The sequence below is a fragment of the Polyodon spathula genome, chromosome 53 (genome assembly GCF_017654505.1).
Source record: "Polyodon spathula isolate WHYD16114869_AA chromosome 53, ASM1765450v1, whole genome shotgun sequence".
NCBI classification, from domain to species: domain Eukaryota; kingdom Metazoa; phylum Chordata; class Actinopteri; order Acipenseriformes; family Polyodontidae; genus Polyodon; species Polyodon spathula.
Window position 1 is genome coordinate 1,886,500 of NC_054586.1, and position 14,027 is coordinate 1,900,526.

General features: G+C 41.6%; 1 protein-coding gene across 3 annotated transcripts in view; it reads left to right on the forward strand.

Moving 5' to 3' along the window:
- The window catches only part of LOC121307094 (butyrophilin subfamily 1 member A1-like), a 25,824-nt gene extending 19,895 nt beyond the window's left edge, over nt 1–5,929 (forward strand). For all 3 annotated transcript variants that reach the window (XM_041239210.1, XM_041239211.1, XM_041239209.1), the window contains one exon: nt 4,946–5,929. In XM_041239210.1, the coding sequence (XP_041095144.1) occupies nt 4,946–5,487 (542 nt within the window). In that variant the 3' untranslated portion in view covers nt 5,488–5,929. The remainder of the gene's footprint in view (nt 1–4,945) is intronic.
- The last annotated feature ends 8,098 nt before the right edge of the window (nt 5,930–14,027 follow it).

Genomic DNA, 14,027 nt, shown 5'->3' on the forward strand with positions numbered 1-14,027 from the left:
TTTGTAATAAAGTAACATTTGAACTGGTCAGTAGTCAGAAGCAATAGTCGTATATTATTGGTTCAGGTGCGCTATTTAAAAGCCCTTTGCGTATGTTGATGCAGCTAAAACTGCATTTGGTCAAGCTGCTGTGAATTATTATTTATTTATTTATTTTTTTTTGCCTGTGAAATGAATTAAAAAAAGATTGCCAAAGTCGTAGCCTTAATTATGGTCAGTGAAAGTTTGCTACAGTGCCAAAAGAAGGCAAATAGCAGCCAAGATGAATATTCAAAGTTTAGCGGTATGGTTGTATATTTGTTGAGATGGATAAAAAGTCTAGGTACTTCTAGTAATTTGGTTTTTGCCCTGGAATTAAAGGGCATGTTTTTGTTTTTTGGAACACTATTCACTTTAGCCATTGAGCTAGAGAGTGTGAAAAGCGTTCCTCCCATCTGATTGCTACAGAGTCTCTGTTACTGAAATTACATTACCAGTGACCTAACTATGAAACTGATGGTTACTGTAACTACTCAATACTGTACATTATTATTATACATACACTCAGAGAGACCCGTCAGCTCGGAATTGAACCCAGGACCCGTAAGGCAGAAGCACTAACCATCACGGCACTTTGCTGCCCTATTAATAATAATAATAATAATAATAATAATAATAATAATAATAATAATAATAATAATAATAATAATGATAAAAGGCGAGTGGATTGGAATGAGGATGAGGTAGAGAGGAGTCAGGGCTGTGCAGCTTCAGGGTCCCTCCTCTTTCTTCTCTCCTCGCCTCCCAATCTTGGGACACACATCAGTGGCAAGGCACCACGTGGAAAAAACCGCATTTTGCCACACATATTGCTCACCATTTATTTCTATGAGAGTGAACTCGCATTGACGAGAAAATACCATAAAGCTGCAGAATTTTAGAATGGCAAAAATATCGCTAGGCGAGTGATATTGTGCAGCTGAGATATTTTCCCACAGCGGCAAATCTAGCTCTAATCAATCAGATGAGTGGTTTGGGATTGCATGACACGTCAATCGAAAACTCCAGAGTATCCATCATCGTGGCTGATGAACCGATTAGAATTGAAGTGTTGCATCACTCAGAGGTGTTTGATCCAAAGAACAGGTACTACAAGTGCACTGAGAGGAAAAACGGCAGCTGGGCTGCAGTGTCACTGGCTGTAGGGATGTCAGGTATTTATCACTTACATCACATGATTTATTAATTCAAGCTCATTTTAGAAATGCATCTACCTCTTCAACTTTCCCAGTCTTTCCTCCTTCCCCCCAGTGGGGATGCATATCCCAGGTGACATGCACATTGTACACTACAGGTCCCCTCTGATTGTATCTCAGTGGGGATGCATATCCCAGGTGACATGCACATTGTACACTACAGGTCCACTCTCCCTCTGCCCCTCCCCTCTGATTGTATTCTAAGTGGGAATGCATATCCCAGGTGACATGCACAATATACACTACAGGTCCACTCTCCCTCTGCTCCTCCCTTCTGATCGTATTCTCAGTGTGGATTGTCACAAAGATGGCTGCAGTGGGTGACGTCAGACCAGAAACTAGGAACCAGAAAATAAACAACAAAGCGGTGGAGTTTGGTGAAGCTGAGCGATTGGTTTCGCTCAACATTTAATAATTAAACAGACAGAAAATAAAAGGTTGTAAAGACAAACAAGACACAGGACATGGCACTCATAGCCAAAACAAAAAGACAGACAAAACAGACTATACAGACAAAATATGGTGAGCTTGTATTTTAATTATTAACTATTTTTATTACCTCCGTCTCCAATCCATTTCTCCACTCACCGAACACACAACCCCAAGTGAGTGAAAACATGCAGCTTTTATGCAGCTGTACCAAGACTCGATTGCTAATCAATCATTCAACTGGAGTCTCGGTACAACTGCACGTGAATTAATAAAGTGCAATTCCCCGTGCTCACATATTAATACCAATGACTGTACACTAACATTAACACACAACACGCAAAATACAACACAAAATACACACAGGGGCGGGGCAACATATGCAGGATGCATATTTCAGGTGACATGCCCAGTATACACTACAGGTCCTGTATCTTACTATAATATATCTAGAGATCCGCTCGTCCAATTGTGATGAAGCTTGGTAGGCAATTCTTCAGTACAAATTATTAAGATTCTGGAGCCTGTCTGTCTGTAGATGCAATTCAAGCATTCAAAATTCTAAAAATTCAAGCATTCAAAATTCTAAAAGGTATTGACAGTGTCGACCCAAGGGACTTTTTCAGCCTGAAAAAAGAAACAAGGACCAGGGGTCACAAATGGAGTTTAGAAAAAGGGGCATTCAGAACAGAAAATAGGAGACACTTTTTTACACAGAGAATTGTGAGGGTCTGGAATCAACTCCCCAGTAATGTTGTTGAAGCTGACACCCTGGGATCCTTCAAGAAGCTGCTTGATGAGATTTTGGGATCAATAAGCTACTAACAACCAAACGAGCAAGATGGGCCGAATGGCCTCCTCTCGTTTGTAAACTTTCTTATGTTCTTATGTTCTTATATGCCACCGCCCTCCCTATTCCTCCCCAGTCCCCTCCTCTTTCTTGTTCCATCTCTTCTGCCACTCTATCATATAGAGACAGGTCTATACTAGAGGTGCCTCTGAGCTGCACTTCACATACAGAGACAGGTCTATACTAGAGATGCTTCTGAGCTGCACTTCAAATATAGAGACAGGTCTATACTAGAGGTGCCTCTGAGCTGCACCTCACATACAGAGACAGGTCTATACTAGAGATGTCTCTGAGCTGCACTTCAAATATAGAGACAGGTCTATACTAGAGATGCCTCTGAGCTGCTCCTCACATACAGAGACAGGTCTATACTAGAGATGCCTCTGAGCTGCACTTCACATACAGAGACAGGTCTATACTAGAGGTGCCTCTGAGCTGCACTTCACATACAGAGACAGGTCTATACTAGAGGTGCCTCCGAGCTGCACTTCACAGAGTATTCAAATGTGAAGTCTATTTGTCTGTCTGTACATGTCCCACTCCTCTTCCTTCTCTTCTCTCTCTCCCTCTTTCCCCTCACTTTTCCTCTCTTCTCTCTCTCAGTTTTCGACCATTATTCCAAAACACCCTCCCCACACACACGTTTCCCTCTCTATCTGATTATGATGAAACTTGGTACAAGAATTAAGCTATAAAAATTTGAAGCTTCTGTCTGTCTCTTTATCCCTCTATCAGCCCTCCTCCCTCCCTCTCACTTTCTCTCTCTCCTTCTCCTCCTCAGGTTCACTCCTCCTCATCTTTCTCTTCTCTCAGGTGACAGTTAAATACATTCTTTTCTCCTCCTTCCCTCTCTCTTCTCCCCCTATCCTCTCCTTCTTTCCAGACTAACTCTCCTCTATTCTTCTCTTTTCCCCTCTCCTGTTCTCCTCAATGAGGATGCCAATCCCAGGTATATACTATATGTTACACTTTTACATATAGCTATGGCAAAGACTTTTGCATCACCCCACAGAATGAAGTAATTTTTGGTTTGAATTAAACCTACTGAATAATATTACATTAACATATTGAATTACATAAAGCTTTGTAGTTTTTACAAACATTTTGAAATCTAACATTGATAACCATCCACCTATTATGGCTTGCAGAAGCCTTTTGCAATATCATTTTGTAGTTTCGTTGATTACATGATGTTAAATAAAAGATCAAAATGATGATCACATAGTTTTTTTATTTTTATCTCTTTTTTATTGTGGAGAGGGGATAACATTTGAATCTGTTACCCTCTCTCCTTACCCCTCTTCTCCCTTACATCTTTCAATATTCTCCCCTGACCTTTCCCTCTTTCCCCCATTTTTCTCTATCTCTCAAGCTCTACACTCTCCCCATCTCCTCCTCAGTATTCCGCACTCCCCTATCTATCCCAGGTGGCAGGTATATACAACAGGTTACACACATTTACCCATTTAGATAACCACTTTTCCGATTGTGATGAAACTTGGTATGGACATTTTTCAAGACAAATTATTAGGAGTTCAGACTGTGGAGTCACTGTGTAGATACATATGCACCTCCCTCTCTCTTTCACCCTCCCCTCTTCTACTGCTCAATGTTTCTTGTGCATTCTTTAGCACTAGGCAATAAGAGTATCAGCACATCTTCCCTTCTCCCTGTCACACTCTATTCATATTTCCCCTCTAGCTCTCTTCTTTCCCCCTCTTCTCCATGCCATTACTCCTTTTCTCCCCTCCCTCTCATCTTTCCCCTCTCTGTCTCTTTCTCTCACATTCCCTCTCCCTGCTTTCAACTTCCCTTTCCCTTTATTCTTATGCATCTCCTTTCCTCTCTTCCCCTCTGCCCCTCTCCTTCTCTCATCATTATTCTCACATACCCTTCTCCCCTCACATAGCCTCCCCTCCTCATTTCTGTCTTTCCCTATATCCTCCCCCTCCCAATTTATAGCCCTCTCTTCTCTTTCCCTCTCCCTCTCCTCTTTCCCTTGACTTTTCTTCCCCACTAGCAGCTATTCTGTCCACACTGTGGATGTACAGCAGCTCATGATGCTCTCTAGCTCTATTTTTTATTTCCACTCGTGTGTTCCTATTACTATTATGTCATACTTCTGTGACTCTGGACCCTGATACAGCACAGCCCTGACTCTCACTACTCTCTCCCTCTTCCACTGTGACTCTGGACCCTGATACAGCACAGCCCTGGCTCTCACTCCTCTCTCCCTCTTCCATTGTGACTCTGGATCCTGATAGAGCACAGCCCTGACTCTCACTCCTCTCTCCCTCTTCCTCATTCCACACTCTCTTTCTTTTATCATTAATAATAATAATAATAATAATAATAATAATAATAATAATAATAATAATAATAATAATAATAATAATAATAATAATAATAATGTCTCCTCTCTGCTCTGCAGTTGATGTGACTCTGGACCCTGATACAGCAAATTCCAAGCTTATCCTGTCTGCGGATGGGAAACGAGTAAGACTGGGAAATACAGTGCAGGATCTCCCTGACAATCCAGAGAGATTTAATCGCAGGTCCTGTGTGATGGGCAGGGAGGGCTTCACCTCAGGGAGACACTACTGGCAGGTGCATGTGGGGGAGAATACAGACTGGAAAGTAGGAGTCAGCAGAGAGTCTGCCCAGAGGAAGGGGGGGTTCCACATAACCCCGCAACGTGGTTACTGGACTGTGGAGTGGAGTGGAGATGAGTTTAATGCTCTCAGTGCCCCCCAGACTCCTCTTCCCATGAGCCTGAAGCCCCAGGTGCTGGGGCTGTATCTGGATTATGAGGAAGGGCAGCTCTCCTTTTACAATGTGGAGACCAGCTCTCACATCTACACTTTCACTGACATAGAGTTAAATCAGAATGAGAAAATCTATCCATTCTTCTATACTGTGGACTTGAATACAGACCTTGTGCCCTATCAGTCCGCTATCAGTACTGGAGATTAAACACACATTGTTGTCTCATCCAGGAAACTATTCAAACAGCTCAGACAATGTCCTTTTCACTTTCTCTGACATCCCTGCACTCTTCTGGGCTGATGATTGTGAAGACCTTGTCTTTGTCAACACTGGCCATGCTTACAGGCAAGAGGGAGAAGCCCTTTACCTCGCCATTCCAGATTTAAATGATACTGTGGAAAAGTGTAAATACTAAATAGTTCTTTATTAACAAGGGGCACCAAAAGAAGTAATCTCAAAGACAGCCTGTCTACATTTGATAAAAATCTGAAATCCTCTCTCTCATCCTCTTTTTTTTTTTGGAACAAAGACCTGAATAGGACAATGGCTAAAGTCATCACCGCAGTCATCAATGCTGCAAAACAAACTGAGAACACTATGTAACATAATTTTTGTTCCTGGGTAGTAAGTGTTATTTCCTAATTGCTTATGCCTCAAAAGTATAGAAAATGGCTATTATTCCCCACAAACTTTGCTTTTGTGACCAGGACAGTGATATTTTGAAATATACCTATTTCCAATGAGAAAACCGACGAATTTGTGTCTTTTTGTTCACATAAAGTCAGAAAAAAACAACATATGAATCCAAATTAACAAGTATTTATACTAAAGTAATACAAAAATGACTACAAAAGATTTAGATGTGAGTAGTTTTTCGAGATTTACGATTGTACTGTAAATCTCTTTCACGAATCAGCCCCCAAATGTAGTGTCCCATCATGTTCTCATTATACTGTCCTTGGTAGCGGCGTTCAAAGTCCAGTATATCCTGACGGAAGCGCTCGCCTTGCTCCTCCAAGTATGCTCCATGTTCTCCTTGAATTTATCAAGATGAGCATCAAGGATATGGACTTTGAGGGATATCCTACAGCCCATTGTGCCGTAGTTCTTCACCAGAGTTTCAACCAGCTCCACATAGTTTTCGTCCTTGTGATTGCCCAAGAAGCCCCGAACCATTGCGACAAAGCTGTTCCAAGCTGCTTTCTCCTTACTAGTGAGTTTCTTGGGGAATTCATTGCACTCCAGGATCTTCTTTATCTGTGGTCTGACGAAGACACCGGTTTTGACCTTTGCCTCAGACAGCTTAGGGAGGAAGTCTTGAAGGTACTTGAAGGCTGCCGACTCCTTATCTAGACTCTGACAAATTGTTTCATAAGGCCCAATTTGATGTGCAGTGGTGGCATCAGCACCTTCCGGGGGTCCACCAGTGGCTCCCACTTGACGTTGTTCCTCCCCACAGAGAACTCGGTCCGCTGTGGCCAGTCCCGCCTGTGGTAGTGCGCCTTGGTGTCCCTGCTGTCCCAAAGGCAAAGATAGCAGGGAAACTTGGTAAAACCGCCTTGGAGACCCATCAGAAATGCCACCATTTTGAAGTCTCCTATGACCTCCTAGCCGTACTCATCATACTTCAAGGCATCCAGCAAGGTCTTGATGCTGTTGTAATCCTCTTTGAGGTGTACCAAGTGAGCCAGGGGAAGAGACGGGTACTTGTTACCATTATGGAGCAGCACGGCTTTGAGGCTCCTGGATGAGCTGTCAATGAAGAGGCACCACTCATTCTGGTTACAGGTGATTCCGATTGCCTCGAACAGACTGGTCACATTGTGGCAGAAGCAGAGCCAATCTTGACGGGTGAAGAAGCTGGAAAAAGGTTGGTGACGCTTCCTCTGATCTGCGACTTGCACACTTTCATCCAACAAGTTCCATTGCTTGAGCCTAGACGTCAAAAGCTTGGCATTGGACCAAGATCTCTAATCAAGTCGTTGAGGTCTTTTTGGTTGGGGTAGTATGGGTTTCTCTCCTCAGCTCCACCTCTGAAATTGTCATCTGGATCTACAACGTCTTCCTCGCTCTCTGACTTGCTGCTCTCTTCTAAAGACGGCTGCTCTCTCTCCGGAGGAGTGGGTACGGGGAGCTCATGGCAGTGTGGCACCGGGGCGATGGATGAAGGAAGGTCCGGATACATGATAGCAGGTGTATTCTTGCCAGCTCGACGTTTGGAAGGGTCCGCCATGCAGAAGTAGAAGTTACTTGAGTGGTCAGTGGGTTCCCGCCAAATGATTGGGATAGCGAACTTCATGGCTCTCTTTTCCCCTCTGTACCATCCTACAAAAATACATTTATTTCACCCATGACTAATGTGTAAGAGATTCTCGCAACATTTTTCATATATGATATATTTTTTCAATAACATTGAAAATTGTAAAACATTTTAAAATTAAAAACTTTTACAATTTAAAAAATTTTAACAAATTTTATAACATAAAATTCCAAGCAACAATTGTCCATCTTACCTTCCAGAGATTTTTTGCAGTGCTCGCAGGTGAAATGAGGTGCCCAGGGTTTGTCTTGATCCCCGACAGGCATATCGAAATATCTTAGCAGATGCTTCCACTGAGTACTTTTTCACTCTTGTCTTGATAAATTGGCCGCAGACAAGGCAAAATGCGTCTGCCGGATGCTTGCAGCCTCTTGATGCCATCTCAGAAAAATGCAGATATGTATCCACTTAGGCAGCTGGAACTAAATTGAACTGGTGGGCTTAAGGCCCCTGTATTTATACTACTATTTATATTACTGGAAAGTTCTAGAAAGTTCTAGAAGTTACTCCAAGTTTACTCAGCACTGAATCTATCTGGAATGTTCTGGAAAATAGGTAAATTTCAAAATATCACTGTCCTGGTCACAAAAGCAAAGTTTGTGGGGAATAATAGCCATTTTCTATACTTTTGAGGCATAAGCAATTAGGAAATAACACTTACTACCCAGGAACCAAAAAAAAAAAAATCGTTACAGGGTGGAATCAACATGAAACTAAAAGAACAGAAGAGAGTCACCTCATCACCCCAGAGACCAACACTGTGAAACAAACTGAGAATCAACATGAAACTAGAACAGAAAAGTGTCACCCCATCACCCCAGAGATCAACACTGTGAAACAAACTGAGAATCAACATGAAACTAGAACAGAAAAGAGTCACCCCGTCACCCCAGAGATCAACACTGTGAAACAAACTGAAAATCAACATGAGACTAGAACAGAAAAGTGTCACCCCATCACCCCAGAGATCAACACTGTGAAACAAACTGAGAATCAACATGAGACTAGAACAGAAAAGAGTCACCCCATCACCCCAGAGACCAACACTGTGAAACAAATTAAGAATCAACATGAAACTAGAACAGAAGAGTGTCACCCCATCACCCCAGAGATCAACACTGTGAACAAACTGAGAATCAACATGAAACTAGAACAGAAAAGAGTCGCCCCAGAGACCAACACTGTGAAACAAATTGAGAATCAAGATGAAACTAGAAGAACAGCAAAGAGTCATTGAAGAGATACTTGGGGAATGGAATTAATGCATGTTTGCAGAAAGGCTGGAGCTTGTGAAATATAAAAGGGGTGTATGATATCAAGCACATTGTTTCAATTAACAAAGGGGATGGAATAATATTGTGTGGCAGTGATTTAACAAGTATACATAGTGAGAATTAATAGCAATCCAAGAGATTGAGTGAAGGGGCTGGAATGAATAAGAACAAGTGAGTGGGGGTTATGTTTATGTACTGTTGATTCTAATTAAAATAAATATAATTAACAACAGATCAATAAAAATTAATTCTGATCTCATTATCTCTTATTAATCACATTCCACTGAAATGTATATTCTAATATTTACTGATTGGTATTCACTCAAACAGCTATTCTGCTTGCATATTCATATTATTTGATTATTGATTTAAGAATATTGCTACTCCAATATAAAATACATTATAGACAATAGATGAATGCATTGGTTTCCATGTAATCAATACTTACACTAAAGCTGAGAAGTTCCCATATTATTCATTGCTAAACTTAGTGAACTGATTTCTGCTTTTGATATTAATCTTCTTTCCTATTTTTGCAGTGCATCTATTTTTTTACTTCCTTGATAAAATGTATAAAAGATATAATGGTGTTGTGTGATTTACTGCTCAGTTATTTACCTCGGCAATCTTGAACTCATAAAAAGAAAGACATTTATGACAACAGAGCGTGATTAAATTAGAATGTGATTGAGAGACAAGGAATCTAAGCTGCAATTCCCAACCAAGGAAGGACGTTTGGTAAGGTGGGTGGTGTGCTTTCCCAGAGATGGCTTAACTCGAGTGGGGCGAAACTGGAAGTTGGCCATCTTGGTGAAAGAACGTAGCAGCAAGAAATCCATTGTGATTAGCCGAGGGCTGAGTAGCAAGCCGATAGACGTCGCACCAGCTGATCACTTCATCCTTTCAATGTCCAGATTAATTACAGGCCAGTATATTGCATCTCTAGCTCTTCTTTTGCATTTTTCATTTCCGAGATGTCCCTCATGAATTCTCTTGAGCATGTCTTGACGCGTATTCTGTGGTATGACTATTCTTTTCTGAGCAGTAGTCCATTTACAACACTCAGCTCTGACTTGATCTGGTAGTACTGTGCACATGAGCCTTTGGACCAGCCTTGATGAAGGTTTGCAATTACTGTCTGCAGCATTATGTCTTTTGTTGTCTCTTCTGCAATCCGCTTTGATTTCAGGTCTGACAGAGGTAGTCCAGCAGCCATCATATTCACATGAACATTACATCTTTTTCAGTTTTTGAACTCACATCACCTGCTGTGTTTGCTATGGGTGCTCGAGACAGGGCATCTGCTAGCACTATGTACTTGGCAGGCATGTAGATTTGATCAAAGTCATAGCGTTGCTGTTTTATCATTGAGGAGACATTTCATTCAAGTTTTTCTTTATTATTGCAATTAACGGTTTGTGATCTGTCTCCGCTGTGAAAGTTGGTAAGCCATACACATAGCTGTGGAACTTTTCACATCCAAACACTAGGCCTCATGGACCTTAAGGCATATGCTACTTCCAGTCATCATCTTCAGTAGCTTGAAGCAATACTGCACCTAAACCATCTTTGGATGCATCTGTGGATATTTCTACTCTTCTGCCTGCATCGAAAAAGGTAAGTACTAGTTCTGTTGTCAATGTTATTTTTACCTGTTGCCATTCCTCCTCATGTTTAGCAGTCCAGTGAAACTCATTTTTTTTAGATGTAGCAGCTCTCTGAGGTATGCTGTCTTTGAAGATAGATTCAAAATGAATTTGCCAATGAAGTTTATCATACACATTACTCATAGTACACCTTTCTTGTCAGTGGGTCTGGGCATGTCGAGAATGGCTTGTACCTTTCTTGTCGGTGGGTCTTGTCATGTCGAGAATGGCTTGTACCTTGCTTTCATCTGGTTTTATTCCTTTTACAGACAACTGATCTCCCAGGAATATGATTTCCTTTATGCCAAACTGACCCTTGGCTTTGTTCAGTTTCAGTCCATTCCTCTGGATGCTCAGCAGCTCTTTTGTTAGCCTATCATTATGCTCTTGTAGCGTGGACCCCCACACTATGACATCATCGACATACACCCTCACTCTTTCCAAGCCTTCAATGATGTGTTCCATCACACAATGAGAGATTTCAGAGGCTGACACAATACCAAAAGGTAACCTCAGGAAAGAGTATCTGCCGAAAGGTGTGTTGAAAGTACAGTATTTTGTGCTGTCCCCACAAGCTTTGTGACCTAGTAGTGAATCATCCATCAGGAACCACAACAAACATGAGGTGGTGTGCTTTGCCTTTAACCCTCACTTTTAGTCCGCATGTCCCTTTGGTGTCAATGTTGTGTCCATTGTATGCTTTCAGTAAGACTGCCTTTTTGTGAATGATTGGCTTTTCTTTCATTACACTGATGTCACTCACACTAGTTAAGTTTGCTTTTGCGGCAGTGTCCATTTTGAGTGGAATTAATGCTCCATTGATCTGCAGCGGTACAATCCATTTGGCCTCCATGACTGTACTAACATGTGCCTGTTCAGTGCTTTGCATTACTGAGGGCTGTGCATTGTCTGGTAGAGTGCCACATGTTACCATACCCACAAAAAACAGGTCACTCAAATCTGTCTCATTGACTACATGCACAGTCTGCCCTTTCTTATGTTTGCCTTTTGAAAAGCACTGTTTGGCAAGGAGATTTTTTCCTTTGCACCTTGTTGCTTACCAAAAGCTGGGCATTACCTTGGCTGTTGCTGTGATCCACACCGCTTGCAGTTAAACATGCTTTTCTCGGTATGTTTGGTGCTGCTTAATTGCCGACGTGTTCTTGCTGGGCCTGACACAGCGCCGACCTCTGCTCTCTCGTTCATTACTGTGGCACACATGTTTCCACTGAAAGTCTCAGCGTCCTGCTGAGCTAGCTTGCTGGCATGGCATATTTTTACAGCGTCTTCTAAGGTAAGTTCAGTTTCTCTGAGAAGCCGTTCTCTGACTTTCTTTTCATAAACACCAAAAACAATCTAAGCATTGATGATTGCAAATCCAATAAATTACAACTTTGAGCCTTTAGCTTAAGATCAGTTAAGAAGCTATCACATGTTTTTCCTTGTTGCTGCATTCTAGAGCAGAACACATACCTCTCAAAGGTTTCATTTTTCTTAGGCAAGCAGCACTCCTCGAATTTTTTCATAACCTCGTTGAGTGTGTTTCTGTCTTCCTCATTTGCAAATACAAACGTATTATACACTTGGATGGCTTGTGAACCTGCTATAGTTAGCAGCAACACTATTTTTCTCGCGTCAAGTTTTGACTCCAATCCGATAGCCGAAATGTACAGCATAAAATGCTGCTTGAAAGCTCTCTGTCGACATTTCCCGTAAGTTTCAATCCTTCAGGCGGCTTCAGAGTATCCATGGCTAATGGATAACTTTTATAAAGATCCATTTGAATTTGTAAAGAAGATATTCACCAGTGAGAAAAATGGCACACTAAAATCATCTAAGTTTGAGCTGGAGAGATATTTGGAGGAAACACATACAGATTAAAAAAGACCTATCAATCCACCTGAATACCAAATAGAGGACTGTGCACCTAAGTGGAAAGAAGTAAAGCAAGCTGTGAAAAAAGCAAGGGTGTCATCATCTCCAGGGCCTAATGGGGTTCCATACAAAGTGTACAAGAGTGCTTCTGGAGTTCTATGAATCCTGTGGAAATTGATGAAAGTGGCATGGGGAAAAACAGATTGTATCAAGAGCATGGTGCCAAGCAGGTGGAGTCTTTATACCAAAAGAAAAAGATTCTACAAGCATCAATCAGTTTCATCCTATTTTCCTATTAAACATAGAAGACAAGATTTTCTTCAGCATTATTGCTCAGAGATTGTCAACCTACCTATTAAAGAATTGCTTCCTTGAGACTTCAGTACAAAAAGCACAATAGATCTCAAGCACAATAGAAAGAAAGGAACGTTGATGTATGGGTAAGTAAGCTGGGTTGAGTTGAGTGGGGGGACGGAGGGAGGTGATGCTGGGATGCCAGAATCACTATCTTGCCCTCTTGACGTGTTGTGAGCTAGTCGACAGAAACACTGAGGATGGAAGGTGCCCACTTGAAGACCCCAGAGATGTATCCTACTTAGCTCAATCCAGATGGTTGTCATGCTGATGCGCTGGGAAGCCCGCACTGTGGTTGATCCCCGGAGCCAGCATTGGAGCAGTTCTGTGTGCTGATGCGCTGGGGAGGCAAAATAAGCTGATCCCTGGAGTCAGCATTACACTTCAGCCATCAACACCAGACATAAAGATATCTACATCATCAGGTGGAAAGCAATGCAAATACGTTCCCAGCTTTTGTTTTGTTAGTTGTTTTCCACTGTTGTGTTTTTGCCTTTTTGTATTCATTTTCTTGTACACTGCTGTGTATATCTTCCTGCACTAGGAATACCACAGCTGGTACCATAGTGCAGCCCCACCTCTGCACTGCCTGTATGTTAATTGTTTAATAAAACCTGGACGCCTGAGTAACGTTTCATCATCCCCCTCTGTGTCCAGTTGGAATATTATTAAGTAGTCATAGTCATATTAAGAAGCTTTTATCCAGAGCAACTTACAAAGGCTATAAATATGTGTAGTGTAGTGCTGTTCAAGATACTTCGGAGGAGATGAAGAGCTCTTTCCTATGTCCTATATCTTTCCTATATCTCCCATATACTCTCTGCCGACATTTGAATATCTCCCATATACCCTCTGCCGAAATTTGGATATCTCCCATATACCCTCTACTGAAATTTGCATATCTCCCATATACCCTCTACCAAAATATGCAAATTTCAGCAGAGGGTATATGGCAGATATGCAAATTTCAGCTAAGGGTTTATTGGAGATATCCAAATTTCGGCAGAGGGTATATGGGAGATATACAAATTGCAATAGAGGGTATATGGGAGATATGCAAGTTTCGTCACAGGGTATATGGGAGATATACAAATTTCAGCAGAGGATTTATGGGATGCCTGAGCAGCATTTCAACATCCCCCTCTGTGTCCTTCTCGTTTCTTAACAGATCCCCGCATGTAACGAAACTCCCCAGAGTTACACATGATTTACATTTCTGTTATCATTTTGAAGCTTGCATTGTTAATAAATAAACAAAAAACATACTTGTAATTTCAT